At 62.4% G+C, this 27,119-nt stretch overlaps 3 protein-coding genes across 8 annotated transcripts; 2 read left to right on the top strand and 1 right to left on the bottom strand.

Moving 5' to 3' along the window:
- Positions 1-405: 405 nt before the first annotated feature.
- Positions 406-2,958, top strand: LOC105464221 (forkhead box H1). Its single transcript, XM_011711890.2, has 3 exons — positions 406-1,275; positions 1,597-1,701; positions 1,802-2,958. Exons 1-3 carry the CDS (start codon positions 1,102-1,104, stop codon positions 2,621-2,623), a joined length of 1,101 nt encoding a protein of 366 aa, XP_011710192.2. The 5' UTR covers positions 406-1,101; the 3' UTR covers positions 2,624-2,958.
- A 140-nt stretch (positions 2,959-3,098) lies between these two features.
- LOC105464222 (kinesin family member C2) lies at positions 3,099-10,569 on the bottom strand. Of its 2 annotated transcripts, XM_071067576.1 has the most exons (18): positions 10,317-10,569; positions 9,998-10,076; positions 9,726-9,877; positions 9,496-9,634; positions 9,203-9,348; positions 9,054-9,119; positions 8,834-8,962; positions 8,413-8,490; positions 8,169-8,283; positions 7,985-8,094; positions 7,439-7,547; positions 7,171-7,328; positions 4,808-4,912; positions 4,596-4,717; positions 4,371-4,494; positions 4,148-4,277; positions 3,803-4,059; positions 3,099-3,711 (listed from the first exon to the last, which is right to left on the bottom strand). In XM_071067576.1, exons 1-18 carry the CDS (start codon positions 10,413-10,415, stop codon positions 3,454-3,456), a joined length of 2,376 nt encoding a protein of 791 aa, XP_070923677.1. In that variant the 5' UTR covers positions 10,416-10,569; the 3' UTR covers positions 3,099-3,453. The 2 variants fall into 2 exon arrangements, with proteins under 2 accessions (XP_070923677.1, XP_070923678.1); XM_071067577.1 differs by lacking the exons at positions 9,998-10,076; positions 10,317-10,569 and having other exon boundaries at positions 9,203-9,374; positions 9,726-9,860.
- A 35-nt stretch (positions 10,570-10,604) lies between these two features.
- On the top strand, positions 10,605-26,661 carry LOC105464219 (zinc finger TRAF-type-containing protein 1). Of its 5 annotated transcripts, none has more exons than XM_071067581.1 (4): positions 11,369-11,957; positions 23,142-23,380; positions 24,032-24,243; positions 25,826-26,661. In XM_071067581.1, the coding sequence occupies exons 1-4, from the start codon at positions 11,865-11,867 to the stop codon at positions 26,215-26,217; spliced, it is 936 nt and encodes a 311-aa protein (XP_070923682.1). In that variant the 5' UTR covers positions 11,369-11,864; the 3' UTR covers positions 26,218-26,661. The 5 variants fall into 5 exon arrangements, with proteins under 5 accessions (XP_070923681.1, XP_070923679.1, XP_070923682.1 ...); XM_024787479.2 differs by lacking the exon at positions 11,369-11,957 and adding an exon at positions 13,894-14,483; XM_071067580.1 differs by lacking the exons at positions 23,142-23,380; positions 24,032-24,243; positions 25,826-26,661 and adding exons at positions 10,605-10,752; positions 12,154-12,940 and having other exon boundaries at positions 11,674-11,957.
- Positions 26,662-27,119: the final 458 nt, after the last annotated feature.

Consider the following 27,119-nt stretch of genomic DNA (forward strand, 5'->3'; position numbering starts at 1 on the left):
AACAGGGGTCCTAAGGGAAACCACGTAGGGTCTGAGGGGAGAGTCAGAGATAGAAGAAAAAGGGGCACCACCCGACCAGGGGTGTGGTGGGCAGGAGCAGTGTGGCACCCCACATACAAGGCCCCTTGCAGCCCAGGCCTCCTCCTCTTGGAGACTCGCTGCCTGTCCCTTGCTTCCGCACCTCGGGGTGTGCTGGACCCCACCATATGCTGTAGATTTTCAGCCCTTTGAGGTTATCATGGTGGGGGCTGTGCAAGAAAAGCTGAATTCTCAGAGTGAAGGGCAAAAGCATATCCCTGGGCCCCATGTGTCTGGGGGCCCTTGGCCCGGTGCCAGCACCAACCACCCCTGCTAGTTCCCAGAGCTGCTATCCTCTTGGGCAAACTTGCACCTTGTGAGGGAGGAGAACCTGGGCTTTGAGGCAGGGTACGTAACACCAGCCTTGCTTGGCTGGTGAGGAGAGATGGCTAGGGAGGAGGAGGTGAGGGGTCCACCTGGGCTCCTGAAGCAACTCCCAAGAAATCAGTTGAGTCAATGTGTCCCCCTCTTGTTCCTAGGGTGGGGACTTCATGGCCTTCTCCTCCAGGAAGGCCCACCTGATCATGTCCTGAGTGGGTATCCAGCCCCCATAGTTCAGGGCCTACTAGCTGCTAGGTGTAGAACTCCAGGGATGCCCCACTCCTTGGGAGCTTGGCATGGGCGAATTACTCCCCCATCTGTTAAATGGGGTCCTGAAACCTGGCCAGGGAAGACGGGATAAAGTAGCCATTGGTCATCGCAGCCCCTTTGAAGCAGGGCCTGGCCACCCAAAGGTAGCTCAGGGGTGGAGACTGAGGCCTCAGGAGAAGCCCCCACTAGAATCCTCTCTGCCCCTCCCTTCCAGATTAACCAAAACCTGCTAATTGTGGCAGCCCTCGGCATGCTCCCCTCCCCCACAGCCTCTTCCTCCCTTCCCTCCCCTCCCCCTTCCATCCGAATGATAAAGGCCCCAGCCCGCCTGCCCCAGCCCGGCCTCAGGCCCCGGCCCTGCCTCCTACACTGCCCCACTGCCCTGCACCCTCCACCCGGCCAGGCCCCTGCCCACGCTGTCTACTGTCCCGCATGGGGCCCTGCAGCGGCTCCCGCCTGGGGCCCCCAGAGGCAGAGTCGCCCTCCCAGCCCCCCAAGAGGAGGAAGAAGAGGTACCTGCGACATGACAAGCCCCCCTACACCTACTTGGCCATGATCGCCTTGGTGATTCAGGCCGCACCCTCCCGCAGACTGAAGCTGGCCCAGGTGAGAGGGCCCCGGCCCCCACTCTCTCTTTCCCCAGACTCGTTCCCCACCCACTTCCAGGCTCAAACCCTAACCCCCACACCTTCCTAGCCCACCCAGGTATGCCAGTGGGACCAGTCCTGAGAGCTGAGGGCCTCAAGGCACGACCCTTCTCCGGGAGCCCCTTGCCCCCTCTGTCGCCCTTCCGCGCAGAAATGTTCTTCTTCGGGGCGAGCAGGGGCCGGCACCGCGCGCCCCTGAGCCCGGTAGTGGGGGAGGGGTGGGGCGCTACACTCTCCCCGTCTGGGCTCACGGCGCCGGCCGGCCGCCTGGCGGTTTCAGATCATCCGTCAGGTCCAGGCCGTGTTCCCCTTCTTCAGGGAAGACTACGAGGGCTGGAAAGACTCCATTCGCCACAACCTTTCCTCCAACCGATGCTTCCGCAAGGTGGGGCAGGCCAGGGTCGGAGCCCGGGGGCGGGGCGCGCGCGGAAGTCCTGAGCATCCGAGGTTGGGCAGCCCCACCCATGTCTGACCCCCACACCCAGGTGCCCAAGGACCCTGCAAAGCCCCAGGCCAAGGGCAACTTCTGGGCGGTCGACGTGAGCCTGATCCCAGCAGAGGCGCTAAGGCTGCAGAACACGGCCCTGTGCCGGCGCTGGCAGAAGGGAGGTGCGCGCGGAGCCTTCGCCAAGGACCTGGGCCCCTACGTGCTGCACGGCCGGCCGTACCGGCCGCCCAGTCCCCCGCCGCCACCCAGTGAGGGCTTCAGCATCAAGTCCCTGTTAGGGGGGTCTGGGGAGGGGGCACCCTGGCCGGGGCTAGCTCCACAGAGCAGCCCAGTTCCTGCAGGCACAGGGAACAGTGGGGAGGAGGCAGTGCCCACCCCACCCCTGCCCTCTTCTGAGAGGTCTCTGTGGCCCCTCTGCCCTCTTCCTGGCCCCACGAGAGTGGAGGGGGAGACTTTGCAGCGGGGAGACATCAGGCCCTCGACCCTCTCCCCAGAGCCTAGGGCCTGGCCTCTCCACTTACTGCAGGGCACCTCAGTTCCTGGGGGGCTGTCCAGCGGGGGACACAGGGCCTCCCTCTGGGGGCAGCTGCCCACTTCCTACTTGCCTATCTACACTCCCAATGTGGTAATGCCCTTGGCACCACCACCCACCTCCTGTCCCCAATGCCCACCATCAAACAGCCCTGCCTACTGGGGGATGGCCCCTGAAACCCGAGGGCCCCCAGGGCTGCTCTGGGATCTAGATGCTCTCTTCCAGGGGGTGCCACCCAACAAAAGTATCTACGATGTTTGGGTCAGCCACCCTCGGGACCTGGCGGCCCCTGGCCCAGGCTGGCTGCTCTCCTGGTGCAGCCTGTGAGGCCAGTAAGACATGGGCCCCTCCTCCCTCCTGCTCCCACCCCCAGCTTGTTGACAGGGAGCCAAGGCCAGGTGGGTGTCTGCGACCACAGCAGCCTCCAAACACCAGGCAGTAACCTTGCTGGGAGTCCACGGTGTTTATTGGACTACCCCAGGCATGGCCATGGCCCAGCTGGGCACAACCCTCACCCTGGTCAGTCATGCCTCTGTCTCTCCTACACTCAGAGGCAAGGCTGGAGGGGCAGGGCTGAGCCTGGAATAGCCCTTCCTAGTCCCCTCTTCTCAGCGCACTACCCATCCATCACCTCCCCTCCTGTGCTCCAGGCTGGGGGAGGGAGAGCCCTATGGTGGGTCCAGCCTGAAGTCCTGCCCTCTCTCATCTGTCTGGGAAGGAGGTAGCACCTTTTTCGGGAAAGGGGTTAGGGAGTAAAGACTGCACCCTACATGGTCCAGTGGTGGGGAGGATAACAGTAAAGGAATTTGCAACGTTTTAATGCCATGCCTGATTTTTGGGTCAGGAGTGGTGACTCGGGTAACCACTTGGCCGGGGGACGCCTGGGATTCCCTGCTGTGTGCTGTGATAACAGCAAATGGTGATAAGGAGACCTGTGGCCTGATGCAGGACTGGGGGCGGGGGGGTGATCACTTCACCAGGCACAACACACTTCACTGGTTGCGGAGGTGGAGGGGTGACTCTGGGAGTTCCGGGGCAATGGATCCAAAGAGGCTAAAGAGCTTGTGCCCTGGAAGATGGGGGTACAGGGACTTCACTACCGCCTCTGCCAGCAGAGACCTGGCCCGAGACCCCATGGGCAGGGACGCCACTCAGGACTACAGGGGCAGGCCCTCTCCGGGCGTGAGGGCCGAGCCCGAGCCGTTGTCAGGACTGGGGCATGGAGGGCTGCCAGGGGACGGCGTAGGGGTGCAGGGGGTCCCGGTGAGCGGAGTGTCGGTACTGAGGGAGGAGGGCGTCCCGGAGGAGCGCGGGACCCTGCGGCGCCGGGCTGGCCCCAGCTCCACTTGACCCACTCGCTCGGCGAACTTGAGTGAGCAGACTGTCTCCCCGAGGTCCTCCGGCCGCGTGGAGATCTGTAGGCAAGAGGCGCGGGTGGGCGGGCCCGGGTGGGCGGCGACCGGCAGGCACACACCCGCCCCGCGCCTGCGCCGCCCCGGCGCCCACCTGCAGCAGCAGCACCGCAGTGGTGCCGGGGCCCAGGGCCGGCTGCAGCAGGCGTGTGAGCTGCGAGTCCCGGAAGGGCACGTGCGGCCGGTGGGCCCGCAGTGCGGCCATCACGCCTCCCAGCGCCAGCAGCGAGCGGTTTATGGTCTGGGCTTCCCGCAGGCGCCGGGCGCCGTCTGGGTCTCCCCGCGGCGGGCCAGCCGCCCCTGCCTTCCGTGCGCGCTCGGATCCCGCCAGGTCCACCAGGTGCAGCGTGCCTAGAGGGGCGAGCGAGCCCGACATGGGGGAAGGCCGGGCCTCGGGTGCGCTGGTGACTCCGCAGGGCTCAGGCACCGGCCGTGGTACCTGCGGTGCCTGGAGCGCGCGGTGGAGTCGCCGCGCGCAGCGTCAGCGTGACCAGGGCGTGCGAGCGGGAGCTGCGCTGGTTCATGGCGGTGGCGGCGGTAGCCCGGTTGCTCCTCCCCAGTTTCAGCATCTGGAAGGCGGAGCGACAGGGCTGGTCAGGTGCGGGGTTCCCGCCCCCGACTGGAAGGAAAGGACAGGGTCTCCGGAGGCGGAGCAGCCCTACCTGGTGCAGTGTCTCCAGGTTGGGCACGTCCCAGTGGGTGAGGCCAGCCACCTGGATCCCGCCCTGGCCTTCAGGGCCCTGCCTCACGGCCAGACGCTCGGGGGGCCCTGGGGCAAGGAGGTCCCTGGTGAGAAAGGGGAAGGTCTTGGTTCCAGAGTTCTCTGGAAACCCGGAAGGGCCGTGGGCCAGGGGTGGGGAGAAGGCCTCCCTGGTGGCGTAGCCCACCTGACAGCCTCATTGTAGATCTCCACCATACTGAGTGTCACCCGGTGCTGCCTGCCGGCCCCCATCTCCCGGAACAGCGACTGCAGCGCCCTAGGAACTATGCCAGGGTCCTCAGGAGGGCCCTGAGGATGGGGTGGGGTACACATCGGGCTCACATCCAAGTCATGCAGGGCCCCTGGGGCCTCTCCCACCGGGCGTGGGCTGTGTCCCACCTCCATGCTGTAGGTCTTCCCGGTTCCTGTCTGGCCATAGGTGAAGATGCAGACGCTATAGCCTCGGAGGCAGGACAGCACTGCAGGTTCCAGCTCTCTGAAGACCTGGGGGGAGGCGGGAGAATGTATTTTGATTCCTCCCCACATTGCCTGTTTATGACCTATTTGGTGGGGTGGGGAGTGCCATGAAGGCAGGTGTAAGCAGAGCCTAGTACCCTGGGAGGATGGCTCTAAGAGACCATGGGGGAGGGTGTGTCCTACAGAGACCCTCTGTCTCCCTAGAGAAGGTGGTGCTTGCAAGAATTTGCCAGGCAAAGAAGGGAAAAGACGGATGAGAAGAGGGAACAGCCTATGCAGAGGCTCTGGAGTCCTGAAGACCGCGTAGGAGGCCTAGGGACAGCAGTTAAGAGCATAGGTGTGGTGTCCCTAATGTGGAAGCCAACGTGGAAAAAAGAAAAATAAATCCCAGCATTTTGGGAGTCCGAGGCGGGTGGATCACTTGAGCTCCGGAGTTTGAGATCAGCCTAGGCAACATGGTAAAACCCCGTCTCTACAAAAACTACAAAAAAAATCAGCCAGGCATGGTGTTGCACATCTGTGGTCCCAGCTACTCGGGAGGCTGAGGTGGGAGGATCTCTTGAGCCTGGGAAGCAGAGGTTGTAGCGAGCTGAGATTGCGCCACTGCACTCTAACCTGATGACAAAGTGTGACTCTGTCAGAAATATATATATGTATATATGTATATATAGTATAAATTTTAAAAAATATTTAAAAGAGCCCAGATGGGCTGGGCGAGGTGGCTCACACCTGTAAGCCCAGCACTTTGGGAGGCCGAGGCAGGCAGATCACAAGGTCAGGAGTTTGAGACCAGCCTGACAAACATGGTGAAACCCCGTCTCTCCTAAAAATACAAAAATTAGTCGGGCATGGTGGCACACACCTGTAATCCCAGCTACTTGGGAGGCTGAAACAGGAGAATTGCTTGAACCCAGGAAGTGGAGGTTGCAGTGAGCTGAGATCACATCACTGTACTCTAGCCTGGGTAACAGACTGAGATTCCATCTCAGAAAAAAAAAAAAGCCCAGATGTTGGGGCGTGACTGCTCGGTTCAAACCCAGGTATGATTGGAGTTTACTCATTGGCCTTCCTGTGCCTGTTTCCCCTGAGAGGTAAGGGCTGCAGTGGCACCTGCTGTGAACGCTCGTGGCAGTGCACCTAGAGGGCCACGGCAGTACTTGGCTCACAAAGTGTGACCCCAGGAAGGGCCTGCAGATACGGAGGATGGTGGCCAGCCAGGCCTGCGGGAGCCCAGGCACAGACAGGTGCCGAGAGAGACACAGGGTTGGGACATTCACCCCGTTGGCACTAGACACCAACAGTCTTTTGGACAACAACATGGCTGGCTTTTATGCCCAGAAGGTCACTGGTAACAGGGTGGGCTGTCAGCTCTGTTTGAAGACAGCCACGAGGCTAGAATCTAGAATTCTGTGTTCTGTGGGGTTACTGAGATTCCATGATGGGATGGAGGTGGCACTGTGGATGACATTCAGGAGCACATCATGGCACCACTGCAGAAACGGGAGCACAAGTGAGGGCTTGTCCACAGATGCCTTAGGTTCAGACACATTGCATTAGAGGGCCTTGTCCAGGACGGCTGTGCAGAGGACAGTGCACAAGGCATGCCCCATGCAGGGCTGCAGTTTGGGGTGGGGCTAAGGCCAGAGGGATATGTGGGATGAAGAGATAAGCGGTTGGAAAAGAGGGAATCAGGGTGACCCTGGCCACTGCAGGGCAGTCGTCACCCTGTCCCTGTGAGGCTGGCAGGCAGGCAGCCTGGGCGTGAGTCGCTGCCATTCTACCCCTTACCTAGTCTCCCCTGGCTCTGAGCTGCCATCTCCTCAGCTATGGGAGCTCTAGCAGCAAAGGGCACGTGCAGATGAAGATGTGTGTGAAGGTGGGGTGGGCTGGGGCTGGAGCCCCTGCTTTTCCACAGGTGTCTGGCAGGAAAAGGGTAGGGAAGAAGAGTGGGATCCAGGCAGGGCGGAGTAAGACTAGAAGCCTGTCTGCTCACCCACGGCCCCCACCACCCACCGCCGGCCTTGGGGCCACAAAGCAATGAGGGGCCCTCATAGCTGGGAAGACCCTGGACCCCAGCAAAGGGGAGTGGACAAGTAGTGAAGCCTGGGAGGAGAAGGCACCAAGCTGGGCTGCCTGCCCTGCTTCCCAGCCCCCTCAGTTCCCTTTCCCAGCCACCGTCCCTCCTCCAGGTGGACAGCTAGACTGGGAACGGGAAACTGGAGCCTCTCCTGCTCTTCAGGGGACTCTGAGAAAGGGTCAGAATGGTTGCAAAGACAGGCTGTCACCTCCTCCTGGCTGGCGTCTGGAGGGAAGACCCAGTCTAGGCGGAATCGACGATGGCGCCCCCGGTAGCAGGTGGTGACGGTGCCCCCTGGGCCAGGCTCCACGCTCACGAGGCTGGAGGATGTCCCTGGCCTCAGTCGACACAGCACACGGATATTTCCTGCAGTGGGGATCAGGTCAGCAAGGTGCCTTGCAGACCCTAAAGCACAGAGAGGCTGCACTTCCTCCAGCCACCCTCCCTACCCCCCTGGGCTCCCAAGCCTGCCATACCCTTGAGTTCTGGCAGCCGCCCTGGGCATCCGGCTGGGGGCCCTTGCTGCCCCTCAGGGAGCTGAGTGCCAGGCCCTCCAGATGACAGTGCCCCCAAGGCCCAGGACACCTGAGGGAACAGGGATGTACAGAAGGCAAGGGGTCACCCAAGGAGCTGTGGAAGTGGGGGGTGGGAGGGTCCTGAGAGCAGCAAGGAGCCCCCACAGGGCCACCCAACTGTGCTGAGCCACAACTTTCAGTGGCTCTGGGCCCCTGGGGACATCAATTCAGTAACCCCAGGATAAAGCCCAGAAATGACAGACAGAGACACCACATCATCCGTCTCCTCCGTGCTTCTAGGCAATGCTTTAAGAGTTTACTGTCAACCAAGTATGCATATGATGAAAACAAAGCCCAGAAGTGAATTCCCACCCTGGGTCACACAGAAGCTGTTTGGGTTCCAGAGCCCCACCTATTAGTACAGCCAACTCCCCAGGAGCACCCCCGTCAAAAGAACAGTGAATAGGGTGCCCAGAGAGGAGGGGCTAGGCGATGAGGGGTCCTGACCTGGCCCCGGGCCTCACTCAGCGAACCCTGGCAGCTCTGGGTAAAGGTGCTGACCAATCCTCGGAGGTCGCCACAGCCCTGACGCAGGCTGGCCATCCGTGCCCGAAGTCCTGGAGAGGGAAGTCTGTTGGAAGGGAAGGCCCAGCCTCCAGGGCTTCCCGTGAGCCCGAGCCCCAACCCTTACCTGCCAGCTGCCCATGCATCTGCAGTAACTCGCGCCTGCAGTTCTGCTCCGTCTCCTGCTGGAGCTGCTGGAGGGCCCCTTGAAGGCCCTGCAGCTGCACCTCCTGCACCCCCAGCTGCCCCGCCCAACCCCACCCCTGTCACTGAGGAAACAGGCACTTACCAGGCCCTGCCTCAGATAAGCCCCTCCCAGTACCCCAGCCCTCCTCACCCCCGAGCCACAGATCCCTGGGCCCCATGCCCACCTGGGCTCGGAGGGCTTCTGTGGTGTCCTGGGCCTCCTGAAGCCGGCCCTGGAGCTCCACCAATGCCTCCGCCTCCTCCTGCGGGAGGGTGGGGGCCAGGAGGGACTCAGAGAGGGACGGTCTGCGGTACCATTTCACAGATGGGAAAGTCAAGTCAAGAGGTGGGCAGAGCTGGCTGTGAATCCATGCCTCCCAACTCCACGCAGAGCTCCTTCCCACGGTTCCTCTGCTCTCCTAGGATCAGCCACTCATAGGGGCCCCGGAGAGAGGGGGGTCCTCCCACAGGCATCAGCCACCCTGATGGGGCTGCCCTGCACAAACCATCCCAGGAGGTCCCAAGGAGGCTGGGGCACTGTGGCTGCATGCCAGGTGTGCAGGAGCCCCAGGCTGCAGGAACGGCTGCAGCTCGGGAGCAGGGTACCTGCGGAGCCCTGGTTGGGGGGCCGGGACCCCAGTGCAGCAGAAGGTCCCGCATGAGGCTCAGGCTCTGCTTCAGGGCCTCGTTCTCCAGGGTGAGATGCTGAACCCTTTTCTCTGAGTCTGTCGCCCCCTGGTGGAGAGGAAGCCTCGGTACTCACCTGAAGCACCCCCTTCCATGCCCAGCCCTGCCAGGTCCTCCCCCCACCTCCCCGCAGCCTCACCACGCCCAGGCGCAGTCGACCCAGCTCCTCCTCCTGCTGTTCCAGCTGCTGCTTCAGCTCCTCCAGCTGGGGAGAAGTACGAGAGACAGGGTGGACCTCGTTTTTCTGGCGCCCCAGCCCCTGATCCCTTCTGGCTCCTGAGGCCTCACCTGTCCCAGGATGAGCTGCTCCAGCCGCTGCCACTCTCTCTGGTCGTCCTCCAACTGGAGGGGCTGCTGTCCCTGGGCCTCATCCCCCAGTGGCTCGCCTGGGACTGCGCCGAGGTGGGAAGGGCTTTCTTCTTGGGATGTGGATCCTGGAGTAGGGTGGGCCCAGTTAGCACTGAAGAAAAAGGTCTCTGGTCCAAATCCTCCGGAACAGGACCCCGAACTCCAGGCCGCCCAGGTTCTACTAAGATTTGCTCCCTCCAGAGTCAGTCTTCAAGTTACTGCCCTTTACTCACCATCTGGAGTGGGGGGCCGGACCCGAGGGGCTGGCTGAGTCCCCTGGAGCAGGGCCTGCCTTCCCCTGGGGCTCCGAAGCCATGCCAGAAGGGCCAAGAGCTGACTGGTCACTGTCAACAGTGGGGGGACCTCGCCAGACTGCGAAGGAGATAAGAATCGGAGCAGGGCTATGAGAGCCAGGAAAGCCTGCGCAGGTGGCAGCTGCCAGCAGCCCCTTCGCCGCGCTCACCTGGCCCAGGTCGGCCGGGCTCCCGCAGCTCTCTTCCGCCCCCAGCTGGACGGAGAGGAACTCGGCGAGGCGCAGGAGGGCCTCCTCCAGGGACACCGCTGCCGCGCGGCCCTCGGCTCCGCTTTCCGACCCATCTTCAGGCTCGGAGCTGCCTGCCGGTCATGGAGGGGAGCGGGAGGCATTTCGGGTGACGTGCTGGAGCCAGGCCTCCGCCCCTCCCAGGGAGGTCCCGGCACCGCCCTCGCACAGCGGGGCTCCCAGCCCGCACCTACCGATCAGGCCGGTCAGCTCGGTCCACAGCTCTGGCGCGGGCAGGTCTGGCCGCCGGCGACCCCGGGGCTTGCGGGCTCTCTAGGGAGGGAGCAGGGGCGCCCCTGACGAGGGGGCAAGCAACCTGCTGGCCCCTTCCCTCCGCGAACCGGGCCGGAGGATTGGGGCCGAAATCTACGCTTCCAGCACCGGAGCCGAGCCGACGGTCCTCGGCACGACCCCGTCGCCCCGCGCCTCGTGCCCGCCCTCGCCCCGGGAACCTCGGCGTGGGGGTGGGGCAGGCGGCGGGGGACGACGGGCTGCGCGGCCAGCCCCGCTCACCTGGGCGGGGTCCCCGGGCTCCGCGGCCGCCGCGGCGCCACCATCCCTGCGAAAGAGGCTGTAGAAGATGTAGATGAGCAACGAGTAAAAGGCGTACATGGGAGCGCGGGGCGGCAGAGGGCCCCGCTTCGCGCCGCCCCGCGTCCCCGCGCCCAGACTCGGCGCCCGCCCGCCGCAGTGCCGGTGCGCATGCTCGCGACGGCCGCCCCCACGGCCCGGCTCCCACGGCTGGAGGGCGAGCGCGGAGACAGGGGTCTCAGAAACAGGTGCCCGCGGCCGCACCTGGAGACCCGCCGCTTCTCACGGCGCCGCGCCGCGCGCCCCAACCCTTACACCGCGGACACCGGGCTGAGAGTGCCCACGGCTCCCGCGGAATTTCTCCCGCCCTCCGCATAGTCCCCCACCGCTCCGGTTTCGGAGAGCCTTCAACACGCGGGTGTTCACCTTCCCCTCCCCGGAGCCCCGCCCATCTCAGCCCCGCCCAGGGCCCCCTCTCCTCGCAGCCCCGCCCAAACCCCGCCCCTTGCAGCCTTGCCCAGGCCCTTCCCTTCTCGGCCCCTCTCAGTCTGGCCCAGACCCCTCATCTCGCAGCCCCGCCCAGACCCCGCCCCCTCGCAGCCCCGCCCAGACCCCATCGCATGGGGGCCCAGGCCCCGCCCCACCCAGGCCCCCTCCCCTCTCAGACCCGCAGCTCTCAGCCTCGCCTACATCTTGTTCCCCTCAGCCCCGCCTAGACACCCTCCCCTCGCAGCCCCGCCCAGACCCCGCCCCTCGCAGCCCCGCCCCGGCCCTTCTCCCCTCATCAAGCTGCTTCCAAACCACTAAGTCCACCCACCCACCCAAACAGCGTTTTCTGGTCCCCGAGCTCCTCCCGACCCCACCCGCTCCTATGGCCTCCAACTGGCCCCCCAGGCCCCGCCCCCCAGCTGCTCTAGCCCCGCCCGGCCGCTCTAGCCTCCGCTCCTCTCGCTGGTGGAGGTTCCCGACCGCGCTCGCTCCCGCACCCGGAAGCCTGGCAGAAGAATCAGGGCCCACGACGGTGGGCGGTGCGTTGGTCAGGCTCGGGCCTCTCGCTCGCCGCTGCGTTGGGACTGCGCAGGCCGCTAACTGCGCACGGCCGGCCGCCCGGAGGCCTGCGCCATCGCGCCTCCTGGACGTGGGCTCCCAGAACGGCGCCTCCCGGAGCGCAGGGAGCAGGCCGAGGCCGCCGCATGGGCCTGCGGCGCCCCGCCGCTCTCTCTTCCCCAAGCCTGGCACTCCCACTTGGGCTCCAGGGCCCCACGGCTCACGTACCCCCAACCTAGACCGAGTCGTTTTCCCCCGTTTCTCAGCTGAATTAGGTTCTTATTTTCCACAGGTGTGTGCAGTGGCCTCAGGGATCCGGAAAATCTAAGACTGAACCTCTTCTAACATCCAGTAATGGGGCCCTGGAACCTGGGCGTACTAGAGTGCCGCGCTTAGGGCTCCAGGTCGCTGGCTTCGCACTTTTTTCTCCAAAGTTGAATATCTCCTATCTGCGTCCTCATACTTACTACCGCCTGAGGTGCCATGGCCCCCAAGCCGGGGGCCGAGTGGAGCACAGCCCTGTCCCATCTGGTGCTGGGAGTGGTGTCTCTGCACGCCGCCGTGAGCACAGCCCAGGTGAGTACACCGGGGCTGAGCGGGGGCGCATCCCCATACCTCCCAAACCCGAAGGACGTACTTTCCTGAATTAGGGAGAGGTTGGTGGGAAGTGCATCTAAGATCAGGTCTCCATGGAAGCCCAAAACCCTTTCCTGTTTAAAAGGGTGGCCCCGGCCTCTTTTTCCCACGTGTTCTCCCTTCCCTGTGTTGACAGGCAAGTCGAGGGGCTGCTGCTGGCTTCCTGCTCCAGGTCTTGGCTGCCACCATCATGCTGGCCCCAGGGCTGAGCACACATGAAGACTGTCTTGCTGGAGCCTGGGTGGCCACCGTCATCGGCCTGCCCCTTCTGGCCTTCGATTTCCACTGGGTGAATGGGGACCGCTCCTCTGCCAACCTGCTCCTGGGAGGAGGCATGGTGCTAGCAGTGGCTGGCAGCCACCTCAGCCCTGAGGGCCGCTCTGTGGCTGGTCAGGCAATGCTGTTGGTGGTCGCAGTGACCATCCTCATTGTAGCTGTCTTCACGGCCAACACTTATGGGATGTGGGGGGGGACGATGCTGGGTGTGGCAGGCCTCCTGAGCCGGCTGGAGGAGGACAGGCTGCTGCTGCTACCGAAGGAGGATGTCTGTCGCTGGGCCCTGGCTGCAGGCAGCTGGGCTTACTGCCGGGCCCTGCATACACAGCGCCTGCAGTGGGAATGACAGTTGGATACAGCAAGGCAGGGTTTCTGCCCTGCTGAACACTCCCTCTCACCTGCCTGCTCCTGGCGCCTTCTCCCCTAGAGGTAGACTCTCCTGCCCACTGAAGTGGGCTTGCTGCACACTGACTGGTCAGGAGCAGAGTCTGGGTGCTGTCCTTTGGCCACGTGTGGGGACTTGCGTAGACCAGAATGAAAGGGACAGGGTCCCAAACACGTTTGGGGGACCTGATTCTGGGCTGGACATGGTTGTGGATCCAGAGAAGAGGCCTAGACTCCAATAAATATTAGGAATTTTGCAGGAATATGGAATCTGCCCATTTTTGAGAGGGATTGAGGGATCCTTCAGTGAGCTTCCTAAGGCCCCTCAGGGCAGCAGCCGGTTACCCTGATAGGGTATGTACTGGAACTAGGATGGGGCCTCACGCAGCCGGGCCTCCTTTCGACCATTGTCAGGAAGACCTCTGGGCTGAGAAGACAGCCCTAGGCCCTTACTCTCCTGGGACATGGTGGAGTTCCAGATATCCTGGCCTGGCCTGCAGGTGGTCCTCTGGGGCAGTGACCTTCAATAACTGACGGGTAGGGTGGAGTCAGGGGAGGGCTGTACCACAGCCGTTTGAAGAAACGCACATCCTTCCCAGAGTTGATTCGCCCTCCTGTGTACCTCCGGCCTGTGGAAGCCAGCCCTACTCCCTAAGACCTTCGTTTTCCTCGGTGGACCCCTTCAGCCTCCAACCCCAGGGTTAGGATGGGGGTTCGGACTAGCAGAGGATTAGATTCCGGTGGATTAGGGGTCTGGAGTCCCCTCTCCCGGAAGTCTCTCCGCTTGCTACTGTGGAGACCTAAGGGGTCCCGCACCCGACAGAGATGGGTAGCCCGCGGGGATTTTCATTTGTGCCCTTCCCCTGCGGGTAGCCGGGCGAGAGCCCCTACCACACGAGCCTGAGTCTTGGGGGACAAAGACGCAGGCACACCCCGCCGTAGGGGTCGGCAGCTGCCGCTGGCTCGTGGAGTGTGGGCGCTGCGCCGGCGCCGCAGCTCGCGTGGGCCTCCCTGCCCCCAGGTGAGCGTCCCTCCGCGACTCTCGCGGGTCCCGCCCCCTCCCCGCCCACCTCCTGCAGGGGCGGGCCCTTGGAGGCCCTCGCACTCCCATTGGCTCTGACCCCTGCGCTTTCTCGCCCCAAGCGGCGCTGCCATTGGCCCTGCGCGGAGCTCACGTGACGGGGAAGACGAGGGGGTGGTGGCGGCGGGGCGGGGGGAATCGCACAGCGAAAACAAAGATGGCGGCCGTGCCGGGGTCGGTGGCCGCAGCTCCTGCGGGGCGACGCGCGGGCCGGGCCCACTGAGGCGGCGGCGCAGGGAGCGGGGCTGCGGGGTCGCGGCGGCGGCGGCAGGAGAGCGGCGGGAGCGCGCGGCACCCTTAACTTCTAGTCGCGGGAGCGCGCCGGCATCCGCCCGCCGGGCCGGCCGGTCGCTATGTCCGGCGCCGAGGAGGCCGGCGGGGGCGGCCCGGCCGCGGGGCCCGCGGGCGCTGTGCCGGCCGGGGTCGGGGTCGGGGTCGGAGCCGGGCCCGGGGCGGCCGCCGGGCAGGCGGCGGCGGCGGCGCTGGGCGAGGCGGCGGGGCCTGGGCTCCCGGACGAGGCGGGCTTGGCGGGCGCCCGGCAGCTACAGCTGCAGGAGGCGGCCGGCGACCCCGACGCGCCGCCCAAGAAGCGGCTGCGGGCAGCCGAGGCGGCCGAGGCGGCGGCGGCGGCGGCGGCGGCCGGCAGCGGGAAACTGGAGGAGCGGCTCTACTCGGTGCTGTGCTGCACCGTGTGCCTGGACCTGCCCAAGGCCTCCGTGTACCAGGTAGGGCCGCCGGCCGACCCCGACCCGGCCCAGCCCGGGGCTGCAGCCCCCGCTGCTGGGCCCCAGGATCCGCGTCTCCTTGGAGGCCAGGCCCGCGGGGCCCGGCGGCCAGGAACTCTCTCCGGCCCTTACAGCCACTTCCTCGCCCAGCGGGGCTCCAGCGCCTGCTCTGAAGCTCCTCGTTGTCTTCCTCTCGGGGCTTTATTTTCAGCTCGGGACCCCCCTTTTCTGTTTTCTGATCCACGTTAATTCCCGATCTCAATCGCTTGTCTTCCGATTACTTCTCCCTTCTCTTTTCTAGACTTCCCCACGGTCCCCTCAACACTCCTCCAACCCACACCTTCAAACTGACCCTTACCCCACAACTGCTCCCCTCAACCCACCCGGTCCCAAGCTCCCTGGGCTCAGAGTCCTGTGCTCCCGAGCTCCTTCCCCATTCTTCTGGCAGCCACACCCCCGAGCTTGTCCCTCCACTCCTGAACATCCTATGGACATCTTTTCTACCTTCCTGGGTGGAAAAATCTTTTCACTTTGTCCATTTCCACTTCATCTTGAAGAACAGTAGGGAGAGGGGATTGCTGCTTGTCGGGATGAACCATTTGCAACAAGCCCCACAGTCTGGGTACCTTTTCCAGGCCCAGGCAAACCCCGCATCCACCTGGACCTGCCATGCCCCATGCTAGGCTCCTGCCCACCTCACCCAGGCCAGGCCAGGCCAGGCTTCCCAGGCAGCCAGTGCTCCAGGAGGCCGGCCCACCCCTCCTCCCCCATCTTCACATCCACATGGCAGTTGGACTCAGCCCTTAAACAATCTAGGGCTGTTAGAGAGGGTACTTGGTCCAGGTGGGTTTGACATGACCCTTCCCAGGTAGCAGCAGGGACAAACTGGTTGACACGCAGAGGCAGAGTACAGTGTCCCCACCTTCCCTGTGTCTTCCCCTCTTTTCAACTCCCCAGTCCTTGTGAGAAATGAAGCAGGTTTCCTGTCAGCTTTCTTTACACTTACAGGAGCTGGAAGTAAAGTAGCTAACGGGGCCTCGTTTCCCTGCTTGTGTTTAAACTAGGGGCCTGGATGAGGAGCTACTTTTGTAACAGGTGGTGTAGGGCTAGTCTGGGTTACCATTTCCCCAAAATCTGGATCTCCAAGTCATTGCTCTGGCATGACCTTATTGGGAGGATCCCAGTGTGCCTGGGTAGGGAGAGATCGCTGGCTCTCACCCACCTTCCTGGGTGTCAGGCACCAGGACCAGCTAGGGGAGCACTTTTCAGAGCCACTGGCTCCGAGTTAGCAGTTACTTCTTGGCTTTGGCAGTACCTTGGCTTCCAAGATGTGCCCACTCTCCAGCTCCCTTTTCCTGGCTCACAACCTTCGATCCTCCCAGGTGGAAGAACTCTCCTTTATTTGAGACGGAGTCTCTCTCTGTCACCCAGGCTGGAGTGAAGTGGCACAATCACGGCTCACTGTAACCTCCGTCTCCCGGGTTAAAGCAGTTCTCCCTACCTCCGCCTCCCGAGTAGCTGGGGTCACAGGCACCTGCCACCATGCCCGGCTATTTTTGTATTTTTTAGTAGAGACAGGGTTTCGCCATGTTGGCCAGGCTGGTCTCGAACTCCTGACCTTGGGTGATCCGCCCGCCTCAGCCTCCCAAAGTGCTGGGATTACAGGCCACTGTACGCGGCCAGAACTCTTTTTTTCTTGGATCTCGAGGGAGACTCCAACAAGCCAAGCCAATGGTGTGAGGTCACAGGGGAACAGAGAATTCTCCTTGTCTCCCCACTGGTGGGTGGGCTGGAGCTGCAGCTGGACCTGGTGATGATGGGCCACATGATACTGGTCCCTGGTGCACTCTGTCTCCCAGCTAGGCTGGCCCAACACAGAGTGATGGCTCTGCTTCTGACCGGAGCTCCTGGTGACCAGGCCTTAGCCTGGCTGGTTCAAACCGGCCTGCACAGTGCGGAGCAGAGTTCTGCCCTGGGCGGCCAGAGGCAGGGAGCTGAGCAGGTGTAATGGAGACCAAAGGCACTGGGGCTGCCCTGGCTGGTGGCCCTCCCTGGCCTGAGGGCTCTGCTCAGTGACTTCCCTGGGAACAGAGCAGCTGAGCGAGGAGTGCTGTGGGCACTGGCCTCCCCGAATGCTGCTGAGAACACCTCCGGGGGGTGGCCCTCTGCTGTGAGTGGCGCCCCCGGAAGGTCAACACAGACCTGGAGACCTGGACTCCTGCCTGCTCTGCTCCCTGGAGAATCTGGGCACAGATGGTGTGGGCCTCTACATGCTGCCTTCTGTGTGTCCCTGGTTGGGCCCATGCTGGCCATCACCCCAGCTTGGGCTCAGTCTGCCATATTCTACTAGCCTTCCTTGGTGACTGTGTTGATTGGCTGTCTCGAGCCAGCCAGTGTCAGGAATGCAGCAGGTTCTACTCTCTGTTCCTGCTAGAATGCTTTTCCTGACCCCAGCAGAACACATGGCTCAGGGTGGGCACCAGCCAAGCTGGGGGCTGACTCAGACAGTCCCCAACTCTGGTGAGATGAAGATGGGAGTATCCATGCTGAACCTTGTGTGTTGTGCCTGGCACTGGGGCTGTGGGGGACAATCCCATGGGCCTCTGGAGTTGGCTGGGTCCTCAGTAACTCGAGAGCTTGTCATCCAGATACCAGATGCCACCAGTGCTGGCAGGGAAGCCTCGGGTGGTGCCCCAGGTCTGAGCCCTTGGGCCTGCAGGGCCGGCTGACCCACAGGCCTGTGCCTGCACGATGATGCCTCGCAGGCTGGGAAACCTGCTTGGGTATCAGACTGAGGCCCTCGTGCAAACGGTTTCTGCCACCGCCGAGTCCTGCGTCACGTCAGGTTGGGGCTGCAGCCGGTACAGCAAGACCCAGCTTTGATGTTCTCTGTGTGGGTGTTGGATGTGTCCTGGGTGACTGGCCTGACAAGGTATACAGCCACCTTCTGGAGTCTCAGGTGGGTGGCAAGAGGGCTAGCAGGGCCAGCAGGGACACCCGTGCAGGAGTTTCTGGACTATTCAGGCCGAGCAGGTGGTCGGGTGGCTCCTGCTGGCTCCCTGCTCTGTGGCCTGAGGGCAGTGTGGCCTGTTGGCACCTCTGCCCATGGGGCACCTTCTCTGGGAAGACACAGCCTCACTAGTGCCCGGGACGTTGCAGCCGCAACCTCATCCCTGACTTCTCTCCCTCTGATTTGGCCCTTCAGATGAGGCCCAGTGTGGTCCTGCATAAGACAGACCTGGCCCTGACCCTTCCTGCTGATGTCAGCTGAGACCCTGGGCCTTGGTGCTGGCACCTGGAGGAAGGGACTGCACATTGTTCCCACCCCTCTTGGGGCATTCTTAAGGCGAAAACAAGCTCACTCTCGTGTAAGGACCGGGCTGAGGCCTCTCAGATGTGTTCCAGCCGCTCCCTGTAACTCAGCCCTGCACAGTGCCCCGCCACTCCCGTGCCCTCCTGCCTGAGGTGTCCTCTCCCTCCCCCTGCCCACCTCTTGGGCCCGACGGAGGCAGCGCTCCCACTTTGAGATTTTCTCTCCTTGCTACAAGGATCCTCTCCTGCCCCATCTGACCAGGGTGTGTCCACTCTGTCCTGTGGGTGGGTTGGTGTATGCACCTGCCCTCCCGCCTGTAGCGCCCATGTTTCTGCCACATCTTGACGGTCCCATTGATAACAGCCCAGGAAGCAGAGATGACTCCTCTCTGCCTGAGCCCCACAGCCCCAGCCAGCCCAACAGTGCACAGTCCTGTGGGGATGGAGTCACCATCCACATGTCCAAGGAACTTCGGGCCCCTGTTCCCCAGTCTCCTGGGCAGCAGTACAGGACTGCAGCTGACTTGCTCTTTGTGGTGAGGAAAGTGGCAGAAAAGAAAGATCTTTGTAACTATGTCTGCTTAGGTATTTAAAACTCACAGGAGCAAGGAAGAGGTTCTGGAATCTGGCTAATTGAGAATTTTTATTTTCTGTGGTGGTTATCATTTGAGTTACTTTTAGATCTAAGCAGCCTTGTTCTGAATGTGAGCCTGACTCTGGGTATTGACTGGCCCCCGTTTGAGGTCTGACAGCAGTAGCAGTTGAGGGATTTCAAATCCAGCCTGGGCAGAGGGTTTGAGTCCTGGCTTCACACTTAATCAGCTGTGTGGCCTTGGACAATGTGCCGGTCCCTCTCAGACCCATGTTTGATCCAGGAGGTCAGGGGCCGAGCATGTGGGGTGTGTCTTGAAGCACCACTGGCCCTGGTGGGGCCTGCATGCAGATGGCAGAGGAAGGGGGACCTCCAACTGGCTGAGCAGCGCTTTTGTGGTTTGTGCCACAGGGAAGCCCTTTGGCTGCATTTTGGCTCTGACGACCTCTGTCAAGGGCCGGTGGGTCCCTGAGCCCTAGGTGAGTGAGGGCACTGCTCCCATGGGCCTGGGCACTATGCCATCCTCCAGTGGAAAACAGGGGGTCCCCGGGGTCTGAGAGACCCATGCAGTCCAGGCTCGAAAAGGTTCCTACGAGGCCAGCTGACCATAGGGACCTTGGGACCACCAGAAAGTCGGGGCCCTTAGCTGGGGGACAGGGTCAGGGCTCCTTCTTGAGCCTGTTTAGCCCATTCAGCTCCCCTTTAACCCCAGGGAAGAAGTAGCTCAAGTGGAGATCCTGGGTCTGCATGAGCTGCCTGTAGCTGGCAGGGGGGAGGGCTGGGTGCTGTCCTGAGGATGCAGGTGCAAATGGCCATTTCTGGGCCACCTGTGTGTATCAGCATCTGCAGAGGGGCCTGGGGTCTGGCTCCTGGGGTTGGCAGCCCCAGCAGCTCCGCCATGGCTTCCCAAGGTGGTGATACTTCCTCTGTGCCTGCTGGGTGTGGGGCAGTGCCACCCTGTCCCATCCCACCTCATCAGCACAGAATGAAGCTGGTCCTATACTCATCACCTGTGCACGTGAGGAAACTGAGGCCCCAAGAAGAGAGCCCAGGGTCATACTACTGGTGACCTGTGGGCTGGGGTCTGAGCCCAGCACTGTGGCTTCAAGCCCACATCTGCCCTAGGAGGGGCCAGGAGGCCCTGTGATGTTATTACCCTGTGATGACAGTCCACTGTGATGTCATTCCCTCGTGGTAGCATTACCTGCAGTGTCACCCCGTGACATCATTTCCCCCATGTGACATTCCTGTGATGTCACATGTTGCCATCCCCTGTGATATCACCCCCATGATGTCATCCCCCATGTCAGTCCCCCCATCATGTCAGTTCCCCACAATACCATCCCCTCTGATGCCAATACTCCCTCTGATGTCAACCCCGTGATGTCAGCCTGCCACGATGTCATCCCCCTTTGATGTCATCTATGTGATATCATTCTGTGATGTCACCCCCATAATGCCATTCCCCTGTGATGTCATGTTTCTGTGATGTCAGTCCCCCCATGATGTCAGTCTCCCATGATGTCACCCCGTGATGTTATTTCCCATGTGACATCACCCCAGTGATGTCATCCCCATGATGTCATCCTTGGTTGTGGGGGAGTGTGGGATTCCCTCCTCTCGCCTCCCGTGGAGTCTTCTTGGCTGGTAGTGAGAGGTGGCCTGGCCTGGGTGCTGCAGCAGCTGCTCTTGAAGGTGCCTGGGCTCTTGGGGGCCTTGCCCCATGCCATCCCCTGGACCGTGTGGAGCCCTCCAGGGCCCAGCTTCTGTCAGGTGGTGGGCACAAGTCAGAATCAGGTGCATCTGACCAGATGCTGCCAGGGCCAAGGATGCAGCTGCCTGTGGCCTGGCCTTGGTGTGGAGCCAGAGTCTTGCTCAGGGGCTGAGGGGACCCAGATGGTGGGGAAGGCTCTGGAGCTTGTGACGGGTGACCGTCCTGCTGTGGACAGACCTCCTGGGCTGAGTGTTGGTCGGGCCCGGGCCGTGCACCTGGAGGGTGTCCCTTGACCAGTGAGGAGGGTCTGGGGGTGGGTGTGGCTGTGTCCCTTGGCTGCTGGGCCAGTGTGGTCCAGGGAACCTTAGGGACTCCCTGTGTTCTGACTTGAGTGGCAGGCACCATTGCGGCTGAAGGGGCAGTGGCCCTGTGTCTCCTCAGAGCTTGCAGTTCCTCTCAGAGGCCCAGAGGGAGCCAGAGGAGGGCAGGGCCACTGCTGCCTCCCCATGGTATGGAATTGACTGAGCCCATGCTGGGGTCTAGAGGCCCCAAAGGAATGAGGCCTATGGCCAGGGACTGGCCCAGGAGCTGGGGTAGCTTTCGGGGGAGAGGCTGGCAGTGCTGGGAGGTAAGTGGTGATGTGCTCAGTAGCTTCAGTGCTCCCTTGGGAGGGTCCAGGACTCCACCTCGAATCTTCCTGGGCTATCCAGAGCCAGGAAGAGAGGCCAGATGGCCTTAGTGGGTGGGATCAGGTGCTCCAGCCCTGCCTGGAACTCCCTTGGGGGCTGGGCCACAGCCAAGAAGAGTACCGTTGTGCCTGTGCTCAGGACACACTGCACGTGCAGAGCTGGGCCCAGAACCTCGTCCAGGGGACGCGGGCAGTCTCATCAGGTGTCTAGAGCTGGCCACATGGAGTGGTACGCCTCCAGGGTGGGGGGCTGTGAGAAGGCAGTGGTGTGGGCCCTTGGTCTGTGCCTCCCGTGGGACAGCTGCTTCAACAGCGTCTGTGCCCACTCCTGCCCAGAGTCCACCCACCACTGACCCCTGGACTTAGCTGGTGGATTTTCACACCTTCTCCTGGGGCAGGCCTCAGCTTGTCCCCACCCAATCAGAGCCAGACTCAGGCAGCTGTGTATGTTTTAATTATTTATTTATTTATTTATGAGACAGAGTCTCACTCTGTCTCCCCGGCTGCAGTGCAGTGGCGCCATCTCGGCTCACTGCAACCTCCGCCTCCCGGGTTCACGCCATTCTCTTGCCTCAGCCTCCCGAGAAGCTGAGATTATAGGCATGCACCACCACGCCTGGTTAATTTTTGTATTTTTAGTAGAGACGGGGTTTTACCATGTTGGCCAGGCTGGTCTTGAACTCCTGACCTCAGGTGACCTGCCTGCCTCGGCCTTCCAAAGAGCTGGGGTTACAGGTATGAGCCACTGCCTGTCATTTTAATTTTTAACCAAACTGAGAACTTGAGAATTGAAGGCAGGTAATGGGTGGTGGTCATGTGGAGGTGGATTCCATGAAAAAGGGCTTTGTCCCCACTGTCGGTTCTCCACATGTAGGTCCTTTGACTCAGCAGACCTTAGGCCTGGTTCACAGGTGCTGAGCAAACAGCCCCAGCATCTGGCCGCTCCTTAGCTTGGGGTGCACAGGCCGCTGAAGCAACAGGATGGCAGCTCAGGCTTACCAGGGCCCCAGATGTGCAGGGGTGGCCTCCCAGCACCACCAGGCAGGGCCCTGTGAGTGTCCCCTCCCTGACACACACCTTGTAGAGAGGCTGGGCCTGGGCAGGCCCCTCTGCTGCACCACATCCCATTCTCAAGAGGGTCCCAGGTCCCAAAGGAAGCCGGTGGCCCAGTGGCTTTCTGGAGGTTTGCATGGCTGGCAAGCCTGGGCCAGCTGCTGGAGAGGCATCAGGACAGGAGCAACTCTGCTGACTGCTCCCTTCAGTGAGTTGTGAGTCTTTAGGTGGGAGGCACATCACATCCCTGTCACTCCTGTCTGGCCCTGGAATGCCTCAGCCTGCACACCCCACTCCAGCCAGGGCTGTGGGAGCTGTGTCTGCTCAGGTACAAAAGGCTTTGTTTGCTCTTGGACCTCTTGGTTCTGGTTTGGGCTTCCCGCCTCCCATGCTGGGAGCCCCTACGGGCTGGGACCGCAGCTTGCTGAGTGTCTCTCAGTGGCACCAAGTGGACGCTCGAGGCTTATGTTGAGGGAGTGAGAGCCAGGATGGGCCACTGGCTGTGCTGGGAGCCCACACAGGCAGGGAGCCCAGCGGGAGGTGCCCTGCTCCTGCCAGCCCTGGTTACCCCAGCAGGCTGGGCACCCACTCAGAGCCCCCACTCCCACTCGCACTCCCCAGGCACTCCCCGTGTGCTCACCTGCCCTTGTCCTGGGCCAGCTTGGCTCCTGCCTTCCAGCTCTGAGGAGGCCTCTGCAGGTAGCCGACCTCCCTGGATGGGGGGACAGCTGCCTCCTCTCACCTGGGCTCCCTGGGGAGGGCTGGAATAGAAGGGCCAGGCTAGGCTGGTCCTCTCAGGACCTCTCTGAGCCAGATCCTCTCAACCCAGGATGAATGGCCTTTCTGAAGACCTAGAGAACATGCCTGCCCCAGTGTGGGAGCCGTGTCCGCTCCCCACCTGACAGTGTTGGCCAAGAGCCCAGCGTTTCTGGAGGGCTCCCAAACTCTGGACCTGTAGGGGAGTCAGGGCAGTCGCTGGTCCCTAAGGGAAAAGCCTGGCTCTAAGCCTCAGGTGGCTGCACCCATCACTGCCAGGGCGAGCTGTCGCCTCTGTGAGCTGATGAGGCCTTGCCCTTAGGACCTCTAATCTCTGCAAGAACCCAAGCTGGCTCTGCCTGTCTCTCCTGAGCAGCTCTCAGTGTTCACCACACTCCAACACGACTCGGGACAGGCACATGCGCCCCTCTGCACTAGCTGGAGTCCCTCAGGACACCTGGCCAGAGCTGACGGGCATGGGCGGGTGTGTGCGAGCATAAGCCCGCAGGTCTGTGAGCTTCGTCTCCCTTTCCTTCTTCGCAGTGTACTAATGGTCACTTGATGTGCGCTGGCTGTTTTATCCACCTACTAGCAGATGCCCGGCTGAAGGAGGAGCAGGCCACGTGCCCCAATTGTCGTTGTGAGATCAGTAAGAGCCTCTGCTGCCGGAACCTGGCCGTGGAGAAAGCCGTGAGCGAGCTGCCTTCAGAGTGTGGCTTCTGCCTGCGCCAGTTTCCCCGCTCCCTCCTGGAGAGGCACCAGAAAGAGGAATGCCAGGACAGGTAACTGAGGGTCAGGGGTTCAGCCTCACAGGCAGGGCTGAGGACTGCTGGAAGCCCACCCTGGTGCAGCAGGGCCCTGTGCAGGGGGGTCTGGCCGTCCCTGCTGCCTGGGCCTCGGAGGCCACCTGTGTAGCCCAGCGACGGCCCTGGGGGACGGTGCCTGCACAGGATGAGAACAGGCAGGTTCTGCGTCCAGTTGTTACCCAGACATGAGCCTAGCCTTCCAGCGCTCTTTGTGGCTGTGGGGGAGCCTCATGAAGGGCCCAGGACAGCGTGTCCAACACAGGACCTCAGGGAGCTTGGTGTGAGGCTACACTGCCCATGGCTACCCATCCAGTGGAGGCAGCCACCAAGTCTCCTGCAGTGAGGCTGTACAGGACCGCCGCTGCCAGGCAGAGGAGAGAACCACGCCGCGGTGCGGGGCATGCGGGCTCAAGCTTGCACTGTTCCTTCCCCTCTCTCTCCCTGTTACTGCCTGTCTCCTTCCTCTCCACACACTGCCACTCTGACTTCATCCTGGGGGCTGGGCTCACAGTTACGTGTGTCCTGCAGGAAGGGGTTCTTAGCTGGATGGAAGCCATGTGGGAGGACAGCTTGTTGCAGCCGCCTGTTGGGGGCTCAGGCTGTGAGTGATGTGCCTGCCTCCCCCAGGGTAACCCAGTGCAAGTACAAACGCATCGGCTGCCCATGGCACGGCCCCTTCCACGAGCTGACAGTGCACGAAGCTGCATGTGCCCACCCGACCAAGACAGGCAGCGAGCTGATGGAGATCCTAGATGGGATGGACCAGAGCCACCGCAAGGAGATGCAGCTGTACAACAGCATCTTCAGCCTGCTCAGCTTCGAGAAGATCGGCTACACAGGTGAGGCGCCCCGCCGCCTGCTGCATGCCACACAGGTGTGGGCGTGGGGGGCTGGCAGCCAGGAGCCTGGGGGCAGCAGGCTCTGGGCACTGGGCACTGACGGCACCAGACGGCTGGGCTCTGGACAAGCTCCCGGTGGACAGGAGGACACCTCGGGCAAGAAGAGAGGCCGGAGACTGAGCAGAAGGAGAGGCCGAGGCAGACCCCAGGTGCACACCTGTGTGGCTCTCACGGCAGCCCCGCCCACCTGTCCTCCCCACCCTGGCTTCACCACCCCCGCAAGGTGGCATCTCACTGTGGGGCTCCAGAGCCTCAAGACAGTCAGGGTCTAACCAGAAAGCAAGCAGGTCTCAGGGGGCCTGGGAGCTAGGGGCCTGCCCCTCGGACCCTGGAGCGAGAAGAGCACCCTGCCGAGTGAGTTCCTGCCTACAGGCAGTCACTGCCCCAGCCGTGGGCCTCTCAAGGCTGGCACGAAGCCGTGCAGGGACAGGGCTCCAGAACAAGCTGAGGGTGCCCGACTCAAACTGTAGAACCGGCAGTGGACACCCACAGACGCACAGGCTGGATGCGTGCGCAGGCACACTGGATCTCTGGGCCACTGCCACCGCCTTTGAACATGTCGGGGAGCAGGAGCCAGGCCAGAGTCTGGCCCAGAGGACAGCAAGAAGCACCTGTTGATACTGGGGCCACTGGAGGAAGCTCCGTCCCTCTACTCTCAGCCCACACCAGGCGGCCAGCTCAGAGCACCAGGCGTGGCGCAAGCAGGGCGGTCATGGGCAGCCAGTCTCGCCCTGCTGCCTGGACTGTGCCCAGCGGGATGTGGGCCCAAGCAGGCCAGAGAGGCTGAGGGCCTGGGGTCTCTGCGGCAGCCACAGCCTGTGGTGAGTAGCAGCCTTAGCTGTCCTGGAGATACCAGGGTCTCATGGAGTCTAGGCAGGCTGGGGCACTGTGGCTGTGGCCGTGGCCAGGTGGGAAGCCCCATTCATACAGGAAAGACTGGCCACCTGGGAACCCACTCCTCCGCGGAGGGACTTGCCGGCCACAGGCTGTGGGCTGCCCAAGAGGACTATGCAGGCAGGGCTGCCTGCTGACTGGCAGCTCCGGATCAGGCCTGGCGCCCTTGGACCTGGTGCTCCCCTCGGGCAGGGCTGGGTGCCGCAGCCGCCTGCTGGCTTTTCTGGCAGCTCCTCTGTATCAGAACCAATAAAGTGCACTTGTTCTCGGAACCGCATCCTGTCTGTGTGTCTGCTTACCCCGCCCTGGGGGACACCCGGGACTCGGGGCGATGAGGGAGGCCAGCGTGGGTCGGGCACGCCTGGGGTGTGGCCTGACACGTGCAGCCTCTGGACTCTCTCCAGCTAATCCATGTTGATTCTGTTTGTAGTTGTTCCCCTCAAAGCTTGTGTGCGCCTCCATTTGCCATAGTTGCGTTTGGCTTGCTTGTGACAAGCAGAGCTCGGTGCCCGGGTAAGTTGCCTTCCTCCTCGGCTGAGCCTGCCCTCGGCCTGGTCAGGGAAGGCGTTGCTGCCCAGCCCTGCCCACACTAACAGCCGGCTCTTTCCGGCCCTGTCTGTCTCCACAGAGGTCCAGTTCCGGCCGTACCGCACAGACGACTTCATCACGCGCCTGTACTACGAGACACCCAGGTTCACAGTGCTGAACCAGACGTGGGTCCTGAAGGCTCGCGTCAATGACTCGGAGCGCAACCCCAACCTGTCGTGCAAGCGTACGCTGTCCTTTCAGCTCCTCCTCAAGAGCAAGGTCACAGCACCACTGGAGTGCTCCTTCCTGCTGCTCAAGGGCCCCTACGATGACGTGAGGATCAGCCCTGTCATCTACCACTTCGTCTTCACCAACGAGAGCAACGAGACGGACTACGTGCCACTGCCCATCATTGACTCCGTGGAGTGCAACAAGCTGCTGGCCGCCAAGAACATCAACCTGCGGCTCTTCCTGTTCCAGATACAGAAGTAGGGCAGGGCCTCAGGACGCCCAAGGAGCTGACGGGCAGCATCCCAGCACCGCTGCCCTGTCCACCTGGCTGGCAGCTGCTTCACGGGACTATCTGATCATTTTAGCAAAGGAGGAGAACAAACGAAGCCAACACAGGGCAAGTCTGCATGTGTGCGTGACAGGACCCCCGCCTCCGGCTCACCCCCCGACCCCTGCCTCCCCTCCTTCCGAGGGCCGCCAGAGGCTGGGCTGACCCGAAGAGGAGATGGTGCACCAGGCACCCCGAGGCTCAGAGACGGTGGCAGCAAGGAGGCCGAGAGGCACAGCGACCCTGCCCCAGCCCTTCGGTGCAGTCAGGCGGCAGTGCTGCTCCATCCCTGCGGGTTCCGGCCGGGCGCGGGGGCCTTGCTGACGTCAGACGGGATATCCGAATATCTGATAGCAATTAAAAGGCAGCCTTGTTTCGTACTTTCTGTTTTGTTCGAGGGGAAGGCATGGCTGTGAATGGACAGCGTGGGAGCTTTGGTTTGGCCTGGGGGTCAGAGCCTGCCCCGTCCCCATCTCTGTGCCCGCACACGTTCCCCGAGGAAGACTCAGAGACGCTGCCTCCCCCTACACTCTGTCATGGGGTCTTGAGACTGAGGCTTGGGCAGGGAGATCCAGGTAGGGTCGGGGCTGCCCTGGCCAACTGGCCACTCCCAGGGAGACAGGACTCAGCCACAGGGCTCAGCAGACATTTTCGGAAAGCAGGGTGAAATTGTCTCTTCCCAGGAAAAAGATTAAACTCCTTGCAGGCTCTTTGATAAGTTACACAATTTTAGTGAGAAAGAGTCTATTTACTGTAGATTCAGCCTTGAGGGCCCAGCGTCCCCAGGCTGTGCGGAAAGCTTGGGTTAGTGCTTGGGTGCCTGGCTGGGTGAGAG

This window comes from Macaca nemestrina, chromosome 8, assembly GCF_043159975.1.
Source record: "Macaca nemestrina isolate mMacNem1 chromosome 8, mMacNem.hap1, whole genome shotgun sequence".
Lineage (NCBI taxonomy): Eukaryota > Metazoa > Chordata > Mammalia > Primates > Cercopithecidae > Macaca > Macaca nemestrina.

Coding starts and splice junctions, on each gene's coding strand:
- LOC105464221 (XM_011711890.2), top strand. CDS start 1,102: ATGGGGCCCTGCAGCGGCTCCCGCCTGGGGCCCCCAGAGGCAGAGTCG. Junction 1,276..1,596: donor GCAGACTGAAGCTGGCCCAG/GTGAGAGGGCCC, acceptor TGGCGGTTTCAG/ATCATCCGTCAGGTCCAGGC. Junction 1,702..1,801: donor CCAACCGATGCTTCCGCAAG/GTGGGGCAGGCC, acceptor CCCCACACCCAG/GTGCCCAAGGACCCTGCAAA.
- LOC105464222 (XM_071067576.1), bottom strand. CDS start 10,415: ATGTACGCCTTTTACTCGTTGCTCATCTACATCTTCTACAGCCTCTTT. Junction 9,878..9,997: donor CGAGCTGACCGGCCTGATCG/GTAGGTGCGGGC, acceptor CATGACCGGCAG/GCAGCTCCGAGCCTGAAGAT. Junction 9,349..9,495: donor CCGGCCCCCCACTCCAGATG/GTGAGTAAAGGG, acceptor ACCCTACTCCAG/GATCCACATCCCAAGAAGAA.
- LOC105464219 (XM_024787479.2), top strand. CDS start 14,112: ATGTCCGGCGCCGAGGAGGCCGGCGGGGGCGGCCCGGCCGCGGGGCCC. Junction 23,381..24,031: donor AAAGAGGAATGCCAGGACAG/GTAACTGAGGGT, acceptor TGCCTCCCCCAG/GGTAACCCAGTGCAAGTACA. Junction 24,244..25,825: donor CGAGAAGATCGGCTACACAG/GTGAGGCGCCCC, acceptor CTGTCTCCACAG/AGGTCCAGTTCCGGCCGTAC.